Source organism: Clinocottus analis, unplaced genomic scaffold (genome assembly GCF_023055335.1).
Source record: "Clinocottus analis isolate CAN_PGR_092001 unplaced genomic scaffold, fCliAna1.0.p SCAF_1, whole genome shotgun sequence".
NCBI classification, from domain to species: domain Eukaryota; kingdom Metazoa; phylum Chordata; class Actinopteri; order Perciformes; family Cottidae; genus Clinocottus; species Clinocottus analis.
The window spans coordinates 14815930-14837249 of NW_027175820.1; the positions used below are offsets into that span (position 1 = coordinate 14815930).

General features: G+C 38.5%; 1 protein-coding gene across 2 annotated transcripts in view; it reads right to left on the reverse strand.

Annotated features, from left to right (window-relative positions):
- The window catches only part of csmd1a (CUB and Sushi multiple domains 1a), a 363484-nt gene that overhangs the window by 58834 nt on the left and 283330 nt on the right, over positions 1–21320 (reverse strand). For both annotated transcript variants that reach the window (XM_068586302.1, XM_068586216.1), the window contains exons 33-43: positions 11539–11655; positions 11312–11425; positions 9660–9755; positions 9305–9508; positions 8819–8943; positions 8613–8709; positions 7584–7688; positions 3963–4081; positions 3517–3586; positions 1703–1819; positions 899–1108 (exon numbers count right to left, since the gene is read on the reverse strand). In XM_068586302.1, the coding sequence (XP_068442403.1) occupies positions 899–1108; positions 1703–1819; positions 3517–3586; positions 3963–4081; positions 7584–7688; positions 8613–8709; positions 8819–8943; positions 9305–9508; positions 9660–9755; positions 11312–11425; positions 11539–11655 (1374 nt within the window). The remainder of the gene's footprint in view (positions 1–898; positions 1109–1702; positions 1820–3516; positions 3587–3962; positions 4082–7583; positions 7689–8612; positions 8710–8818; positions 8944–9304; positions 9509–9659; positions 9756–11311; positions 11426–11538; positions 11656–21320) is intronic.

Below are 21320 nucleotides of genomic sequence, written 5' to 3' on the forward strand. Positions count from 1 at the left end.
TACTGGGGTTTTGCAGATGAGCACATGGACATTCAGCCTATTGAACCCTTTACCTCCGAGGCCTTGAGTAAAAAAAGTGAGTTTGTGTCATCGACACAAGAGGAGAAAAGTGCAGGAGTGAAAGCATACACCCAGACTGGAGCAATACCAGTGCTATTAATCAACACAACTGACGGTAGTATCATTAATCTGAGTGCATCGAAAAAAATAATCTGGTGCAACTTTATGTGAGGAAACATGTCCACTAGCTTCTTGCACCAACAGGAAGTTAGCGGAGACAAGAGTTGTGTTAGAGGACATGGTCATCGCAAATTGGGAGTAAAAAGGGAAACATTATTACATGCACGTAAATGTGGGTTAGCTTATGTGGAAGTTTGCAAGCCTTGTTCTACTTATGTTGGCGTTTAGACCCACATTGCATCGCTTGTGTCTTTGAAGTGAAGCACTTAGGGCTACAAGTAAAGCCTGCTGGACAAGATGCCAGTCTCTCACAGGGGCTTACTAACAATCCATCTCTTTTAATGATGAGAGGAAAGCCACAAGGTTTTCTAAGTCTTTAGCATGACTCATCCATAGATCAAAGCTCAAAACCTCTCAGCAATACATTTTTTCATCCTTCATTTCTTGCAGTTGTGAAGGCTTTGTAATTTGGCAAGTAGGTTTGGAAGTTAATTTATTCAGAACATTTTAGCAGACCATTTCTTTTTTCTAAATCATTCAAGCAACCAATTTGTGTTCCTAAACTAAAAAATTGGCTCATTTTGAAAACAGGTCTGTTTTCTCAGTGTCCCTTGAGGGGCTGCTTTCAAATGGGAACGCCTGCAGTAATACCTCAGGGCTTGTGGGCTATTTGTGTCCACAGTCATCGGTCAAAGTAAAAAATCACACGTGAACCCACCCTGATAGGTCAGTTTGAACCCTGGCCTGTTCTCTGAGTGGTCACTGTAGAAGTGGATGATCGTGAGGTGGGTCGTGCTCAGCAAAGGTGGTGGGATCTGCGAGCCAGTAAACTGTCCAATAAGAGCAGAGCTGTGCTGTGGTCCAGCCCTGACCTCTAGGAAGTCATGGTTGTCCTCAGAAGAGAAGTTTTGAAACTGAATATGGGCCCCTAGAATACAAACAGAGATTATAATAGACTACAGTATATACGATACACAATAACAATATATCAGATCACAGATTTGATACCTGATGGCATCTTTAACTGCATGCCATATACATGGCCAAAACTTAACAGATCTGTGAGTGTGTATACACCGTAAAGATTTATATATATATATATATATATATATATATATATATATATATATATATATATATATATATATATATATATGGTGTGCATAGAAACCAAGTATAGTAAATTTACATTATTCCACACAACTCCATATTTTTATTTGGTACTTTTATATTATTACTTTCATATTGTAATATCCTGCACCAGAGATACAACTGTAATTGCGTTATCTGAGACAATGACAATACAGCTGTCTTGTTGTAATTGTAGTATACTATTATCCTTTTCTAGAAAGTAATCTGTTCAAACCATCAGTCATTGTAATCATTAAAAGCACACACTATGTTCCAGCCTTTCAATAACTCGTGTTGCTACTGCAGGGTTTATGCTAGAAAAAGAAGGTCTGTGTTTCCTAAACAGTTTCACATTCCTTTAAGGAATGCTCCTCTGTTCCGTAATATTTACCATATCCAGTTGGCAGAGTGATCTGCCAGGTGCAGTCCAGGTTGCCGGGGTAGTTGCCAGGGAAACCTGGACTGAGGACGACACCAGTCATCTCAGACAACACCCCGCCGCAACGAGCTGACGACAAGGGGACAACATAAACATCATTAAAACAGACGAGGCATGAGCAATGTATAGTAGAAATCACAGTAGAAACCAACACTTTATTTTCTTTGGCTTCACGGAAAGAAGGTTACACCACAGCAGCAAGCAGCAGCCCCAGGGTTTGAGCATCGGGTCAGGGGTAAAGTGGGTCTGGTAGTACCGATAATAAAACATAGTGAGCACTCGGTACACGTGTACAATCTAATAGAATTGCACACACCCTTCTATACACAGAGACGAGACACGATTTGGTCACGCGAGTGTCTCTGACTGAAATCGGAAATGCTGGATTTGCCACAGACTGAAAGGGGCTCTGGCAGGGCTGAGTTTAGTTAGTCGTGACATGTCAAGGATGAATCGAACTGGAAGTGGATTCCCAGACCTGGTGCAAGTTTTTACCAAACACACACATCGATGTGATCAAGGTCCCATGACTCTATTGCAGAAGTTAGTAAGCTTTGTCTTACTAGGGTCCAACATTCTGTTTGTATCGAGCAGCTGTATTGATCTTTTTTTATCAAGATTTGTGGAAGTGTGCAAGTTCTTACAGTAAAGGTAAGAACTTGCACACTTCCACACTTATCCCAAGTACAACATGAAATATACAAATTGAATCATAAGAACTACACACTTACTCATTTAGTCATTACTGTTATCTATTGATTTGATGAATAATTACTATTCCTGTAATATTTTAATGTGAGCGGATTACGTGTAATTTTACACAATATTCAACTGCCAGATTAGTTCTGACAACTATCAAGTCTTTATATAAAATGAACTGTGGTTTTGTATGGAAGACAGAAAATGACTTAAGTATAAATAAATAAATGCATGAATAAATACAGAAATAAATAAATAAAAGCTTAAATAAATGCATAAATAAATACAGGAATAAATAAATAAATGCTTAAATAAATGTATAAATAAATACAGGAATAAATAATTAAATGTTTAAATAAATGTGTAAATAAATAAATACATGAATATATAAATATAATATACCCAAACAGGACATCATTAAATACATATATTTCTACATGTCTGTAGTTTTTCATTTATTTATGTCTGTATTTATGTGTCCACATGTATTTCTTCATTAATTTATTTCTATATTTCTGTGTCGTGATATGCAAATGAGCTGAGGTGGTCCAAACCTCAGTCTAAAGCATGATTGGTCACAGGAGTGTGATCGCACCTGGTATGTTGTGCTCTACTACTTCTGTCTTGCACAAGTTGTTGAATTTGGCAAGCTCAGCTAAGTCATCGTTGGCACTTGGCAACATGGCATTGTTATTACAAGCCATTTCAAATCAAATTGAAACGTCTGGTCATAGGGTGACCAAACGCCCGGATTTTGGCCGCGATGACCAATAAGGTTTGGACTGCTCCACCTCATTTGCATATAACTACACAGAAATACAGAAAAAAATAAATGAAATACATGTAATGAATTGACTTTCAGTAAATTCTTTTGTATTACCTTCAAAATGGACATTTTTGTTTTTAGACGGTGGTATGCTCACATTCTTTGATCTGAAACGCTTCTGTCACTTTGCTGTGCAAATCTCTAATTTTAATGTAAACTTTACACCTGAAGAACACCTTTTTTTCTCTTTCAACCTTTTGAATCATAGTTTAGCCAACGGAGTAGTGTGTTTATGTGTTACCTATGCAAAGAGGAGGTGGGTAATTCCATCGGCGCACAGTCCCAGGCATGCAGGAAATGTGTGAGTGGCCCTGAAAGCATGAGTCAGGTGAAGAAAAAGAAGTAACATAATGAAGCAGAGAAAAGTGTGCAATCTTAACATTTTCTAAGAAAGGGAATTAGATTTTTTTTACTTGATCTAAGAACATGACAATCATTTTCGAGTGTATTTAACGAAAGTCAAAAAGCATTGAATGTGTAAATTTCATTTTTCATTCGCATGCTTGCTTATCATTATTTACCGCAGTCTTAAACAACAATTGAAAATAAAATGTTTCGTCCAATAAGTTCCAGCCTAAACAACAACAAAAAAGCAGTAGTTAACAATGTGCAATCAGTATGTCAACATTTACATGTATGTATTAACACATTTGTTTATAGGTGAGTTTGTGTGTCTGTTTTCATTACCTGTAATGTGTAACCCGGTTCACAGGTGAATGCCACCACCTCATTGACCATATATCTGTCCCCTGCTTTAATCCCATTGGCTGGTATCATTGGCTCTGGACAAGTGGTGAGACCAACAGCTACAACAACAAAAAACAGAACATAAACATAATTAACTAATGAAAGTAATTATGTAATTACTGTTATTTATAAGGTGTAAGCATAGTGGACTCTGGACAAATTACTTGAGTCTGATGTGGAAAAATAAAGAATTTATGATATGATCATCTCTTCGAGCGAGACAGCTAATCCCTTATTGCTGTACTGTCAAACCAATTATGGCCCACTAAAACAATTACATATATTACACAACAATGACAACAAAATAGGTTATCGCTACTCTCTTTGTTATCTTTGCTTCGATATTTATCAAGACAAGTTTTTAAACTCAGAAGAAAAAAGTACAATATCTAGAAGAATGTGATGAAGAACTAATGCTTACAAACAGTCTTGAGTCCCAAAAAGCCTTTTTATGAGCTGAGGGCTAATATATTAAAATATTAAAAAAGCTTGTTGTCAGTGTTGACAACAGCCTCTGAAAATGGATCTAAAAACATGTAAAAGTAACAAAATTACTTTGGTTGTGTATTCCCAACCCGATGAAGGTTAAACACATCCTTAATAAGTTTGACAGCAGCCAGCCCTTCATCACGTAGCGTCATCTGGATGCACATGTGTGTGCGTCCGCTTGTGTGTTTCACATGGAAACTTCCGCAGGAGACTGCCCTCGAGCGGTTACCATGGCAACACAGGGGTGGAAGAGAAATAAAGAGTGAAAGACAGGGAGAAAGGATGTGTGTGTGTGTGTGTGTGTGTGTGTGTGTGTGTGTGTGTGTGTGTGCGTGTGTGTGTGTGTGTGTGTGTGTGTGTGTGCGTGTGTGTGTGTGTTTGCTTGTGTGTCTGGTCTTGTTGGTTCATTATCCACCTTCCTACCAGCAAAACGATGTGAACCCACTGAGCTCACACACACATACACTCACACACCCACTCATACAAATGTAGGTGGCCTAGCCCCACTGTGCATGACTGACTGTTATATGAGTGCATGCCTGCTGCGAGGGATGAGGGCGACTTTTATCAGATCGAACGTATGTGAAAAAGCTGCATGAGACTGTAACTTGGAGACACACACCCATGCACACACAGTGTGTTATTAGGCAGAGCATCAGCAGGCTGTCAGGACTACTGATCAATGAAACTATTCCATTTGGCTGACCATCTCTCTCTCTCACTGTGTGTGTGTGCTCGCGAACTGCTCCCTCTTTTCCCTGGGTATGACAGAGCAGTGATGCTTTGTAAAATGCTGACAATACCACAAACCTTCCCACAAAGGACCACTGGACTACAACTACACAGCGTCAGCAATTAAGTCTTACTGACATGATTTACTATACTTCTGCTTCGCTTTATTTAAGGACAGACGAGGGAGAGAGACGTCTTACTCTATCCTTCAGAGAAAAGGCCCTTTAGTCAGCTTAAAACAATGAGAACATCATCACCACAATCATTCATGTGTCCTCATAGACAATTGCGTCCACTTGTACAAGCTAACACATTACGACAAAACTGACAAGGAGGACTTTTAGATGCTCGGGTGGTCGTGTTGTCTCTGCTTCTACAGGAATATTACAGACAGTAAAGCAAAAAATGTGTTCGTAACACTATGTGTCAGAAACAGTTACACTATTATTATGCTATTGAGTTGACAATCATTGTTGTGAATTCAAAGACAATAAAGTGAAAATTATTAACACAAGTCTAGAAAGTTGTAAGATCTGTTTTTACAAGAGTCTTTGCAAAGGAAAACAGCATGAACAATTCTTTTGCAAATAATAACGTTGATGTCTCTGTTCTTGCCACCTATTGAAAAGGTATAGTTGACCAATGTTGACAAAACGTTGTGTTTAATGGACAAAGTTACCAGCTCACTCTGTGGGGAAACTTCTTAGGCAAACTTGGAACACATTCTGCTCCAGATTAAAGTGTTAGCACTCATTTTGAGAAAAAACACCATCTGCGTCCTACAAGAGGTCTTATGGAAATGAAATGTTCAAGATATATTTTTGAAAGTGTTCTTGGGAAAACTTCAGTTCTCAGCAACATAGTTTCTATGATAACAACTATCAGCCTGCTTTTTGACTAACATAAGGATTACCTACACATATGCTCAGATACACATAATGGCACACAGACCAAGGACCTACACGATCTGATTAGACTGAATATAATTTGAGCTCAAGCCTGACTCGGGTCTCAAATTGATTATGAAGCACTGAGAGTATCCTTGAGGACCTCTACTCTCAACCTTTCCACCAGCACAGTTCCACCCAAAATCCTCTCTCTATGAAAAGTTAGGGGACATGATGGAGAAACAAATTCTTAAAAGGCACTGCACTGCTCTCAACTCAAATTTATTACCTCACTATACATTGTAAACATGAGTTTACGGTATCAATCGCTAGTTGTCTTCAATGCAGCATGTTGCACCTTTCCCAGTAAGTTTTTAGTTAAAGAAAGCTCACTTTAGCTGTTTTGATCATCAGAAAATTCCTTTCAGGATCGGGTTTAATTTAGCTTGTCTTTATCGAGTCATTTCTAGTTGCATACTAAACATACTTAACTCGAGACTTCATAACGTCCATTTCTCATATATAGTCTAAGTGCTTGACCCACAAGAAGTACCATTTTCATCTGATGGTTATTTAGGACGTCGTACAGGAAGTTCAAATTCAAGTGTAACACAAGGACCTAGAACATGGTGTAAAAAAAGGCACACTTAAAACTGACTGTAATGAAATAGACATGATGAACTGGCCGTAAAAGAGATCTTTTTTTCCAGGCTCTCATTATTAGTGAATGCATGTTGCATGCCGACAGGCACTCACCTACACACACACGCACACACGCACGCACGCACGCACGCACGCACGCACGCACGCACGCACGCACGCACGCACGCACGCACGCACGCACGCACGCACACACACACACACACACACACACACACACACAAAGAAATGTGTGTTCAAACACACTCTAATGCTCTCATACTCACAAAAGGGGACATGTTCATTGATCTAGAAGTGATTCTAAGCTAAAACAACTACAAAGGACTGAAAAGCACAACCGTGCCCTGACAGGTGTGTCTGTGTGGAAATGCATGATGTTAATACCCATGTCTATACCTTTGCCTGTCTACACATTTGTGTGTATGTGTCTTTTTGTGGACTTATGTGCATGTATGATACAAGCAAAAGCACTTGTGTATGTGTATGTACGTGTCTGAGTATGTGTTTCCCTCTCGGTGTATGTTCTGTGTGTCCTCCAATTTGGTTCTCAGTCAGTGTGTGTATGCTTTCCGGCAGTACTAGTTCAGGTCACTGACTCTTGTTATTTCATGTTGAAGTTTGGGCTGCAGTGATGTGTGTGTTTGGGCTCAAGTGTGTCTGCGGGTTTGTGCGCATTTGTGGATTCTGGTAAGAAGTCAACCAATAATCACTCCTCAGTTCCTCGTCCTCAGCAGTACAATCTACCATTTATGTCTGCCAGTCTGTCTGTCTATAAATCTAAGCTTTAACTTACTCTTGTATTCAAGGTGAAAACCTGCTGCCACCACACTGATGTCGCTCTGAAAGTGCAGAAGGAGCTGATTGGACGTTGAGTTAAGGAGGGCGGGAGCAGTTGTTCCTGCAAAAGACAGAGATATACATGAGACCGAATATAAAAACATAGCATACGCGTTTATGTAAGACAACAATGGGCATACATCGAGAAATTATGTTGAAATAGATGCTGATGCTTTTTCACCAAGCAAGATTTTGACCATAAGTATTGTTTGAATCCCAAGACCAGCTTCAACAGTATGGGTAGAGAAGGCAAAAGCTAGCAAAGCTGCTCAGAGGCCAACATCCTACCTCTGTGGTTATAGTGGGCAGCTCCCTGGTGTGCTCTCTTGAGAAGGGCACAGTCACTTATGTAGGTGTAGGTATATGTGAGTGTGCGTGCGTGTGCGTGCCTATGGGCAGCATGTTTCATGTGTGATAGGTGTGTGACAAGTATGTGCTTGGGGCAGGTCACAGGGGAAACTCCGCTGGGAAATTGTAAAAGGTTAGATCATTCTTTATCCCTCCCTGTCTTCTTCCTCTCCTTTTGTCTTCACTACATCATTCACCCTCGCAGTAAAACTCTTCCCTACCTTCTTTTCCTCTCTTACTTTCACTGACTACCTGGAAATCGGATGAATTCAAAGTCTTTTCAGACATGTATTATTTATTTAAGATATAAATCATGTTGTTTGGTATTACAACTCATCAATCATGTCTTCAGTGTATGCTGTATGTGTGTGTATCTATAGTTCAAGACTGTCATATCTCATTTATCTTATATCTTGTGTGTGTGTGTGTGTGTGTGTGTGTGTGTGTGTGTGTGTGTGTGTGTGTGTGTGTGTGTGTCTATAGTTTGGGAGTTGTCATATCTCATTTATCAAAGATCTCTAGAGTGTTTGTGTGCATGGCTGTCTTTGCACAAGTTTGTGTGTGTGTGTGTGTGTGTGTGTGTGTGTGTGTGTGTGTGTGTGTGTGTGTGTGTGTGTGTGTGAGCATATTGTCATACCAGAAAATGACCCTAATTTAGGAGCGGTCATATCTCCTCCATCATAGATCTCCAGAGAGTCCCAGTTGTGCTCAGTAGCAAACGTCATCACTTGGATCTAAATAACAAACAAACAAATGAACATAACAAACTCTGAGTTCATGTGTGTCTTCTATATTCCACATGTATTTACATGTGTATATATGTAAATATATACATATATATACCTGTATCCCAGCCCCTTCACTGACATGGATCCTCCACAGACAGTTGAGACTGTTTGGATAGGGTTCAGGATAGCCAGGAGACAGTATTGTACCGCGTCGCTCAGTCAAATTGCCACTGCAGGGAACTAGGGTGAGACATAAAATATAAATTCATTGGCAAAGTGTATTAACTAAACAGCTAACAGATGAGACAGGTTGTTGGAATATTGCTCTGCATACCCTGGGATAATATGGTGTTCAAAATTACCACTACAGGGAGCCAGTGAGGGAAAACATGATACACATTATTTATAGTATAAACTGAGATGACAGTTGAAGCTGTTTGCAAAAGACCTGCTCTTAGCAGAGAGAGATTTCACATAGGCATATTTTTAGTTTTTTTAGAATCAATGTCAAAAACTCAGTACTGGAATATTCACAGAAAGGACAGATTTCTTACTTTCTATTGGTACATGGTATTTTCATTTTAGCCACACTCAGCCTTACCTATACAAGTTGGTGTTGTTGCATTCCATTGAGCGAGGGCACCTGGCACAGCCTGGCACCAGATAGCACTGGATCCTTTCAGTAAATACCCTGGACTGCACTCGAACCGGACTACAGAGCCAGCTGAAAACTCTGAACTGAGCCGCCTGCCGTACCGAGGTTCTGGCACTGAACTGCACTGACTGTCACTGGTGCGAGGAACAGCTTCAATGATGATGGTCATTACATAAAATGAGAAGATGAAGAAGACCATGCACATTATAAATATAGTAGTCAGTAGATAGACTTGCTTGTTTTACTGTGTGGGAGTGTGTGTATGTTTGTGAGAGAAAGAGAGAAACGGATTGAGAGTTACCTTGGTAGACAAAGTGAAAGCCTCGAGCTGATTGCCCACTTTTAGCATTGAACCGCAGCATGATCTGATTGGAAGTTGCCAATGGCAATGTCTCTCCTGGCACAAAAAAATGATCACAAAATGAATATTTTGAACAAATATAACTTAACAGTAATTGTTTTTACTTTTTTTTTTTAACAAATTTGCAGACAATTGAGACAATAAACAATTAAATGAACACTTAACCTCAAAAACATCCGTCTTCACGGAGAGTCATAACCATACTTTAATGCTTTACATTCAAGTAGAGAATTCTTCCTTTTTACTGGTAAAATGTGGTACTTGCACACACACACACACGTACCACATTTTACCACATTGTAACAAATAACACACACACACACCAACTCACAGGCTCATACACACAGATATGTACATATCCACACACATATCCACATACAAACAAAGTAACAATGAGAAATGTGAAAGAAAACATGGTCTGGTGTGGCTGACATTTAGAACCATCATTAGCTGTGTCGGATGTGCATATATGTTGGGTATGTGTGTGTGTTTGTTCAAATGTTTGTGTGTCAGGATAATCAGTCAGATAGCTGGAACAATGTGCTGCAAAACTGTTTTCCTGTGTGTACGAGTGTGTATGTGGGACAGGGTAATGATGCGGCTAACATTATTTTGTAGAGCCTGGTGTGTTTCATTCTTTGCTGCCAGTTTTAGCCAAAATGGGAATTCCCAACCCAAATTGACTTTAAGGAATAAGCCACGCATTCTATATTACATAAACTGGTCTCTTTCCTCTTAACTAACATAGATGGATAGTAGTGGTAAGAAAAAAATTGCATAATGTGCAGCTACATTTAGCCGAACAAAAACTGTTAAATCCTCCTCATTAATATGAAGTTGAAATAAACTCACTGATCCACTCCATGAAGGAAAGAGCATATAAAAAGAAACATGCACCTTAGTGTGAAAATAGACAGAGATGCTCTCGGGGACTATCACAACTATGTAGATAAAAAGCCATGATTTCTACAAAAAGAAACAAAATGTCAATTCCAGAGGGATTTCCCTGCAGCATGCCCCCTGGTCATGACACACAACAGAAGAACACGCAACTCTGAGGTAATGAGATCACAATTTGCTAACAACCATGTAATCAATATTTTTTCACATTCCATTCTTTATTTCATCTCCATAGATTTTGTCTCATCTCTTAATTACGATTTATGCTGTGTAGTGACCTACAATGTTGCCAAGCTTGGATGACTCAAACTTAGAGGATAAGGGAACCCAGAGAGGATTGAGTTGAGGAGTTTCAGTGCTACTCTATAATGTAGGGCCCCAGTGAGACGCTTCCACTGCTGATTTCTTCTTGTAAAGATAACCTATAATGGATTTTCACAAAATACATCACTGTCAAATAAATTGTGATAACGACCACTGGTGCTGTGTTATACAGCTCCCAAGTGCTGCTTTCTGTGAAACAATTTTATAATTTTTCTCTTTCGAAGATTCACAAAAAATATGTTAAACGGGACAAATGTGACAACATTACAACCAAATGGTAGCTTTTGAAAAAAATGAAAGTATTTTAAGTCACACAAATAAAGAAAGTAACCTTGTCTGACACTAAAACCAGCTAATAGGAGACTCACCTGAATGTGACCCAGCCAGGGAGCTGAGCAATCGAGCATTCTCATTGGCTCCGTCAAACAGCTCCACAGAGTCATTCATTGCTGTCTGGAAAACAGCAAACTGACCAAATACCACTAAAGAAGATAAAAGGGTAAGAGGGGGTAAACAATATACAATCGCTTCTGACTTGGTGATTCAATTACAAACCCATTGTAAGAATGTTTGGTGTGATCAGTTATAAATTTACCAAACTGCGTGGACACAGTGATGTAGTAGGAGCAGGTCTGTCTTGTGGTGTAGTTGAGAGGATAGTTTGGAGACAAAACAACTCCTTCCAATCCACCATACTGTCCTCCGCAAGGAGCTATATATAGAAAGACAGAGAAAAGGAATTTAATTATTTTTTGTACTGTTTACTTGTTTTGATCAGTGCATATTTTCCAAAAAGAGAGAGCAAACACTTTTGCAACTTCAGACACACTCCGCGGTTAATAGCATGCATATAAATCATCTCACAGATTGACCAGTCTAGAAATGCACTCTGCCTATTTACCAAGGAGTATCTTCTGTAAATTCAGCCCTCTCTTATTTATGCTCATGCAATTTGGGAAGAACTGTGTAAATGGCAGGATGATAAACATCCAGATGTCCTGCACTATATGTTCACACATTTGCAAAGCCGTGTGCGGGCAATAATTCACCTTTAAATAGCACATGCAACTTTCTGCATATTTAATAATAGAAGCTTTCAATGGGAAGTGGGAGAATTTAATTAAGCTACAATTTATTCTCTAGAAATATCAGCACACAATGAGTAAACACAACCACTTAAAGATGTGCAGGGGAGCTGCGATGAATTAAAACACAAAATAAAAAGAGAAAAAAAAAGGTGAATATCGGCACAATATCGGAAATTTCAAAAACATCAATCATTACATCGACCTTGCAAACTTGATGTCACAACAGCATGGAAGCCCATTTCTGCCAAAAAAAGGTCAAAATTATGACAAAAAAAAAAAAGTCTGACAAAAAAAAAGTCAAGACGAAAAAAAAAATAGACAAAAAAAAGTCATAATTATGCAAAAAAAATTAAATTTTAAATTATGAGATAGTAAGTGCTCATGCGCTGTTTGCGCTGTTTTCACATGTCTCTTCATCCCCTCGCCGGTCTAACCATGAAAGCTATGTGAGCGTAACTGTTGACGTTTTAGCTCAACAAATAATCGCAGTGCTTTTAATGCAGCTGTTGCTGTGTTTCTCTAAGGAGGCGACCGGTGACCACAGACTCCACATAGCCCTTAAAACAAGAAGTGGTGTCATCACAGCCGTGATGTCCAAACGCTAATACAGTATGTTGTAAAGTAACGCACTTATTGTAACTGTGCACAGAGTTGTCTGTTGTTTAGACACCAACTCCTGAATTTTACAAATATTTTAATAAAGTAATATTATCATTTTCAAAATGATGCACAAAATGTTTCTTAGATGCAGCCTAAGTCAATATTCTTAGTCTTGTCACCTTGTGACTTTACAACACTCAGGAAAAAAAACAACTCTGATCTGCATCATTTGAGTGCACATAATCATCTACGTCGATGTAAAAGGCAGCACTAGTCATTTACTGAGTAATGGGCTGTTGCCTTTCTAAATCTGATGCTAATTCCAAACAGACTTCAAGCACAAATAGATTGATATTTTTAAAGCACGTGGTGTCTAGCTTATAATATGATTCGGAAGAAAAATCGATCATTGGATGATTGTCTATCTATACGTGTTAGCCCCGTGACAGACTGACAACCTGTCCAGGGGTTATAATACCTCCCGCCCAGTGCATGCTGGGAACCCATCCCAACCCTGTATAGTGTGAAATGATAGATAGAGAATGGACATATACAGTAAGTACTTTGGCATATTGCCTTTGTAATAAAATGACTATGAAGTTTAAGTGCTAGGATTCAGCTTCTATTTGAGGGTGTATATATTTATATCCGAGAAATGTCATAGGGATTGCAGCAAATTCTAAATATAGTTCCCCAACTGCAGCAAAATGTATTGGAACACTTTGAACAATGAAAAAGAGTTACATTTTAAATCACCATATAACGTTTTTTTCATGTGATTCCCTTCCCAGAAGGATATATCTGGAGAAAATGAAAGAGTAACCCTAACCCTGTAAGTTAATATCACCGTACCGTTGCAATGTCGTAAGACTGGATGACTATAAAAAAAAGACAACATTGATCACTTTGTATAGACCTCAACACCCTTAAATACCCTTAAAGCTGAAGCTCAGCACTTTGACATCGTTGCCATTGTTGCTTAAATCCAGCTTCCGGGATACAAAAATGTCAATAAATTATTACTTACGGACGAGCTTACACTGTAACTGCTGTCCAACTAAGGTAACAAAACTTGCAACACTTCTGGCAGTAGCCCAAACAGGGTCATCCCCTTAGTTGCTTTAAGCATTTATAGACATCATGTTGAAATAAGACTTCCCATTCTAACCGTGTGCCTCTTCTTTCATTTTCTTTCTCCCTGCTACTGGGAGCACTGCCATTGCACTCAAAGCTGGCAAGCATATCGCTACGCTAATCTATCATTCTTATGTATTTAAAAAAAATCCAACTGGCTGCATTTGGCTCAAAAGTTGTTTAGTTTAGCAGAAAATCCATGTTGTTCCTAAATATCTCTTGGACTCTTGTGGGTCCAAGGCTTTGTTATCCAATTGACGTGTTCATTTTGCGTTAATCTGGCAATCCTTAAACAGCATTAACTATTTGATTTTGCGTTAACTACATAGTATGCATTGGGAGGGGCTTATGGCTTTAAATCTCTATTGACGGCGTACTTCAGGCCTGGGCGTCTTACGGCTCTCCCAGTCTGGCCCGCGTGAGGTCAACTAAAGATGAAAAATAAATAAATGCGATAAACGCCATGAACGCATTACGGCGACACTGCTTTTACTTTGAAGGCGCACGTGCGCTTCCGTAGCCTCGCCGACTGACGTGAAAGCGCGTATTGTTCTGTAGCTTCTGTTCTCAATGAGCAGCGGGACGGCAAAGAGCAGCTTCACAACAGTAAAAGCAGCAGTCTAGCAGCAACAAGCAGCTTCGCCCCACAAAGCGCTCACACCAGCACTCCGCGTCCAGATTGAAAGTTAATCGCGCATGCGCAAATTCCTGACCTCCGCGGTCTGATCCACTATGGCAGAGGATTTGAAGTCAGGATCACTTCTGGATCTTTACTCTTCTCTCACAGAGGAGGACTTTCCTCACATCACAAGATGTTTAGTGCTCTTGTTCAATCCAACACAGACTGGACTTTTCTCACTGAGGAAGAAAAACTGAACTGAAAAATATGAAAACTTATTGCTTTTGTATAAAGTGAATCAATGGCTGGTCTTTAACATAAATCTTTAAGGTAAGCAACAGACTGAACATGGACAAAAGGAGTAGTTTGTCCCTCACAGGGACCCTTACTACTGAACAGTACCGGTTCAGAAAAAAGTAGAGAGAACTGATTTATATACTATATATGTATATATGTTAACTTGCTGTTGCTGCAGAGTGCCTGTTTTAATTCTTGTGATAACATTACTTTAAAATGAAAACCTGCAATGCACTAGTTTTGAATTTGGCGCATAATGCACCAATTAATCACATATTACCGATATTCTCGGTATATTTTTGTGAAAACATAAAGATTTATGATAAAAGACGATATATACATTGTCATTTATACATTGGGCTACTGTTGTAAACAATGCAGCTAAAGGCCGTAAGGTGAACCCCGTTATCGTTTCATCCCGCTCCACAGTCATACATCTGCGCGATCTTTAGCTCAAAAAAAAGAACGAGTCGTGCAGAACTTCCAAAAAAAGTTTGTCGCTGAAATTCCAGTTGATTATTGATGCGGCGTTGTTTTATGCAGAACTAGTTTCTTCAGAGCGTAACAGGATATTCGTCGCGAGTGGAGGTGACGAGGTGCTCAGTGTTGCCAGATTGGTGATGGAGAAGTATCGTACCAAAGGCTCAACATGGTTATATTTGGAGGATTAATTATCGTGCATCTGGCAACCCTGAGATCGGTCGACCAATGACAGTTCTCTCTACAGTCAGCTCGTGCCAGAAGATGAATGTAAGATACCATTTCCACAACTTGTAAGGGCGTAATAACTAGCTTGTGAAAGACCCAGAGAAACACAAATAACCAACGAGGCAAAATCCAAGTCATTTTCCGTTTTGTTCTATCCAGCTTGGTGGAAACACAGTTGATGGATTTTTGTCATGATTGTGCGTCTTTGCGGTGCTGTTGATGCTGTGCTACTCAGCTTGTCAAGACTTTATACTATATATTATAAATACATCATACTATATTATCTGTTGAAATTATTTTTTCTTCATCTGACTCGTCTCTCCTGACCAAAGAAATATCAAAGATCTAGTTGACTACATAGGCTTTAATTGTAACCTTATAATATATGATCTGAAATAATGGGAAATATATTTAAAAAGTAGTCATGCCCTTCAGTGACTGAGGGCAGACTGAGAGTATCCAATAAAAATGTATTTACCTGAAACCAACACATATTGTGGTGCTATGGATTATATGCAACAGAAGGATTTGGTAATAAAATATGAGATGATAAAACTTGAAAAACAATCCAGAAAATTGCTGTTACGTGGTGGCTTGTATCATATAATTGAGATGGCAGCTCTGCTGTACCCTCTCCAGAGTAGAAGGATAAAACTTTAGTGAATGAATTTATGTGCTGCTGAGCCAGTGCACAGTGTGGGATCTCCCATATCAGCATACTGCAAATTCAAAAAGCCTATTAATCCCTACTACCATTGCATGACCCACAAGGAGCAGACCTAACACTGGCTTGATCCATCCTCAGCACCCCCAAGAGAGATACAAACCACGTGCGTGAAAGCCATGTGGGCGTGTGCACATTTATACTGCAGGTAAGGCCAGCAGAGGTTGATGAAATTAGTGTAATAGTATCTGTGAATGTGTGTGTGTGTGTGTGTGTGTGTGTGTGTGTGTGTGTGTGTGTGTGTGTGTGTGTGTGTGTGTGTGTGTGTGTAGAAAACAGAAAACAGCAGCAACAAGCACATCTGTCAATGTCATCAACACACACAAAAACTCACGGTGCATTCTTATTGCTCTCACCGTATCTTGTCTTGTTTTGGTTGTTAGTGTGTTTTTTGTACAACCACATGAGGGTAATTCTCTCGAGCGAAGTCATTTCAGTGGAAACTGAGCATAAAGGGTTTAAAAAGAGAACCGGAGAACCCTCAAGCACTTTCCGATTTCACAGTGGGACAGCCCTGAGCCCATGCAGACTTATCGGGAACACAAGTCAAAGCCTATGAGACCGTGAGTGTGGACATTAAGACTGGGCTCATATTTCTGGCTATGGCTTGCTCAGTAATACTGACTTGTATGCTTAGATTAAACAAAATACAGGAAAACCTGGTTTGGTCTACTCCTTTGCTAGACAGTTGTTGTACTTACACCCACTCGTCCTCCTCCTCTCCCTCTCTTATTTTTCTTTCCTTAAGCATCTGAGTAATCACCCTCTGTCATTCGACGTCTCCCTATATTGATTTATATTTCTTTTGATTAATTATTGTTGTGCTGCTGCATTCAAAACCTCAGGTCTCGAAGTCCTGTCCTGATCTACCTGCTGCTCAAGGCTCAGGTGTCAGTCTTATCAAAAGCCTTCACACTTTCATGACAATATGCTCGCACACACACACACACACACACACACACACACACACACACACACACACACACACGCACACGCACACACAGACACGCTTTGATCACTCACACTCTCTGACACAAATAAATGCAAAAATGTCATGCAAGTCACTCTCTTTCTCTCACACATTCATGTGCTTTGATCATACCCAAACACACATGCACATAACACCTTTGTACCTCTCGCTGTCTTACAAAAAGTAGAGTAGATTGATCACAACAATATAAATGACCACAAACTCTCGAGTGAGCACACCAGATACATAATAGAGTACATTTTCTTTAATTATTTTACTTTCATTATTTTACTTTCATTATTTTACTTTAATTACTTTACTTTAATTACTTTACTTTAATTACTTGACATTCATCACTTTGATTTGTATATAGGGTGAAAATAATACATGGTGCATAAAAAGGTGCAGCTGATGGAGAACGCTGCAGCTTGAGTTCTCACTAAGAGCAGAAAAGTGGATCACATCAATCCAGTGCTGAGGTTTCTGCACTGGCTTCCTGTCCAACAAAGGATTGAGTATAAAATCCTGTTGCTGGTTTATAAAGCACTGAATGGTGTAGGGCCTAAATACATGTGTGATCAGCTTCTACCTTATGAACCACCCCAACTCCTCAGGTCCTCTGGTTTCTGGTCTACTTTCTGTTGCAAGAGTCAGAACTCAACAGATTTTCTGCTCCACATATCTGGAACAAGGTTCCTGAAAGCTGCAGATTGGCTGAGACCCTCAGCTCCTTTAAATCCAGATTCAAGACTTTTCTGTTTGTGGCTTGAATTGAACCAGATACAAAGATATTAAACACTTTCTGCATCTCACTACTGCATTTTATTTCTGAATTTAACTGCAAACTTTATTCTATTTTTTTTCTGCTTTTTAATGTTTTACTGACTGTTGTTAAGGATTAAATTAATGTTCTTAATTGTTTTTAAATCTTTTCTTTTGCATTATTTTTTATGCTTTTTGTTTTATGAGAACCCCTTTGAATTGCCTTGTTGTTGAAATGTGCTATCCAAATAAACTTGCCTGTGATTAAAAGCACATTAATGGCCTTCTTAGAGAGCAAGGGGTACTTGTGTTGTAGCTGGGCTAGCAGCTCCGCTATGAGAAGCCGGCTGGTGTGTGTGTCAAAACATAGTCGTAACCATGCTATTTTCCATGGTTAACATTAATGTTTGTCATAAATATCTATTCAAACTGAATATAAGACAGTTATCAGCACTCATGTGTTGTGTTTATTGCTACTAAATCTTGTTAATTTTCTGTCTGTGCTTATTGGGCTTGCACTACTGATGCCAGACACGACAGACACACCTGTGTTTACCCTACTAGCAGCTAAACTAAACTTCCAGATCCAAGCAGACACATATACAAGCTAAACCTGACGACACACAATATGTGCTCTTTGGAAATTTCACCTGTATTTACATCATATGCATACAATAATTTCTACGACTATACAGCACACAAAAATATTTATTTTGTGTGGAGCTCCTCTTTAGCTGATCAATACATGCATACATGTGTGGTGTTCTGTATTTGGTTAGTATGTTCATGTGTAGTAACCTCTTGTCGTCACTCCATAGTAGCTATGTCTCTCCATTTCATTTTGTCTCTGTGTCTCTCACTTTCTTTTGCACAAACACACACGGGCACATGCACACACACACACACACACACACGCACACGCACACACACACACACACACACACACACACACACACACACCCTTATCATCATGGAGAATTCCTTCTTTCTTGCTGCACCAGCTCTTAGTTACCATGGAAACCAATAAAAGAGCGGTTTAAGATGGGAGGTGCATGTGTGTGTGGGGAGAGAGAGAGAGAGAGAGAGAGAGAGAGAGAGAGAGAGAGAGAGAGAGAGAGAGAGAAATAGTGTAAATCAGAGACAGACAGATGAGGTGGGAGAAAGCTAGAATAAGAGAGGAGAGCATGAAAAAAAACAGGAGAGAAAGAAAAAAAAGTTACAGAGAGAAGAAAAACGAGAAGGAGGTGGTTTGAAAGAGAAGAAGAAAGAGAGAGACGACAGTAAGTGGAGATGTATTATTTAAAGAGGTCTCACCCCTTCTAATGAGTTTGGTCTAAAAGCCCGAGGAGCTGCCCAAAGACAGAGACTGACAGACACACAGAGAAACCTCCTTAACTGCGTGGGGAGAAAATCCAACGTGCAAAAAGAGCAGCAGAAGAAAAAGAGCAAGATTAGGAGTGGATTTAGTTCATTTGTTCTGCTTTGATTATGTAAACTGTAGGTGACGGAAATATGGGCAGATCAATTAATACATCTGGGAAACAGAAAGGGCTGGGGCCAGGAAGCAGTTGTGTCTTCTGTATATATATATATATATATATATGTCTGTATGTATGTATGTCTGTATGTATGTATGTATGTATGTATGTCTGTATGTATGTATTTATGTATAAGGGCTAGGCAAAGTTTAAAAAAATTAACTGATTAATTGCATGATTTTTCTGCGATTAATCGCATTGTGTGCCAAATTCAATAATGAAGTAAAAACTAGTATTAGGGCTGTGAAATGATTAAAAATTTTAATCAGACATATATATATATATATATATATATATATATATATATATATATATATATATATATATATATATATATATATATATATATATATATATTTAACATCTTTAAGGTAAGCAACAGACTGAACATGGACCAAAGGAGGTTTGTCCCTCATAGGGACCCTTACTACTGAACAGTATCTGTTCAGAAGAAATAAATAAAAAATATTCATAAACTATATATGTATGTATGTTAACTTGCTGTTGCTCCAGAGTGCTGTTATATTGTTCTGATAACATTACTTTAAAAATAAAAGCGTGTAATATATTAGTTTTTACTTCATTATTGAATTTGGCACAATTTTAATGCGATTAATCGCAGAAAAATCATGCAATTAATCTTTTTTTTTTCAACTTTGCCCAGCCCTTATACATACACATACATACATACATACATACATACATACATACATACATACATACATACTTACATACATACATGTATGTGTATATATATATATATATATATATATATATATATATATATATATATATATATATATATATATATATATATATATATATATATATGAGAGGAGTTACAAAGGAACATATGGTTTCAGGTTGTAGTAAGAATAAAAGGGACTGGGTCAGTGTGGCAATCAAAACATCTAAAGGTCTTAAGTTTTTTATTTTATTACCTGTCCCCACAAGTAATCAATTGTTTTAGCCATTTATGACATTTACAGGAAAATAACATGTTTCATAGTAGCAATTATGATACTCTGTCCCTGCATTGTGATGTACCCAGAATGACAACGTGGAAAATAGATTCTTACTGTGTAATGTTAATCTGTGTATTAGATTTTGATGTCAAAATCAATTACAGTAAATAGACATGAATCCATTGCCAGATTATGTTTCGATTGAAAACCATTATGTGGTCTTCAATTGAAAGCCTTCAAATGTGACTAAAAGGTCGATACTTGGCTTCTGTTTATAAATACATTTTTGTGGGAGAAAGCATTTAAATATTACACTGAATCAATTTCAGACACCCCTATTTGCTAATCTTTACCACAAAGAACATATTTAACGTTACCGAACCCTTAAATAGCTTAATTTAGCCCATCAAAGAATTGAAACAGCCGGTGACCCATTCACTGATTAAGTGTCAGTTTAAAGATCTGATCAAATAACGAACTAACTGTTTGATTGTTCAAAGCGTGCCCTAAATGACTGACGGTCTCACTGATGTCAGTTATGTCTATGTTTTTGATGTCTTATCTGGCTGGCCAACTCATTAGATGGCAATTATAAAAATGACAACGTACCAATGTTTTTTCTTGTCTATTAATAGAATAAGTAAGGTTACCTGGAGTATGTATTTTTGATGCTCTCAAAGAATAACAAAAGAAAGTGCAAATTTAGTTCCTTTGAAAGGAATCAAAGTTCTCATCTGCTCCTGAAAAACAGAGTATTGCATCTTTAAAACCACGTCTGTACCAGAAATGCCAGAGAGAGATTTCCATTTCTGAGCTTGGTTAAGTAAGTGCAATACATTTTAGGTTGATACGTAGAAGTACAATCTTGAAATAAACTTACGAGACTAATGTGAACATTAGATCAAATTTCTTGATGAGCTTTTTTTCTGTCGGTCTGTAATTCGTTGGTGTTCTCAAATAGCTTTTGTGAGT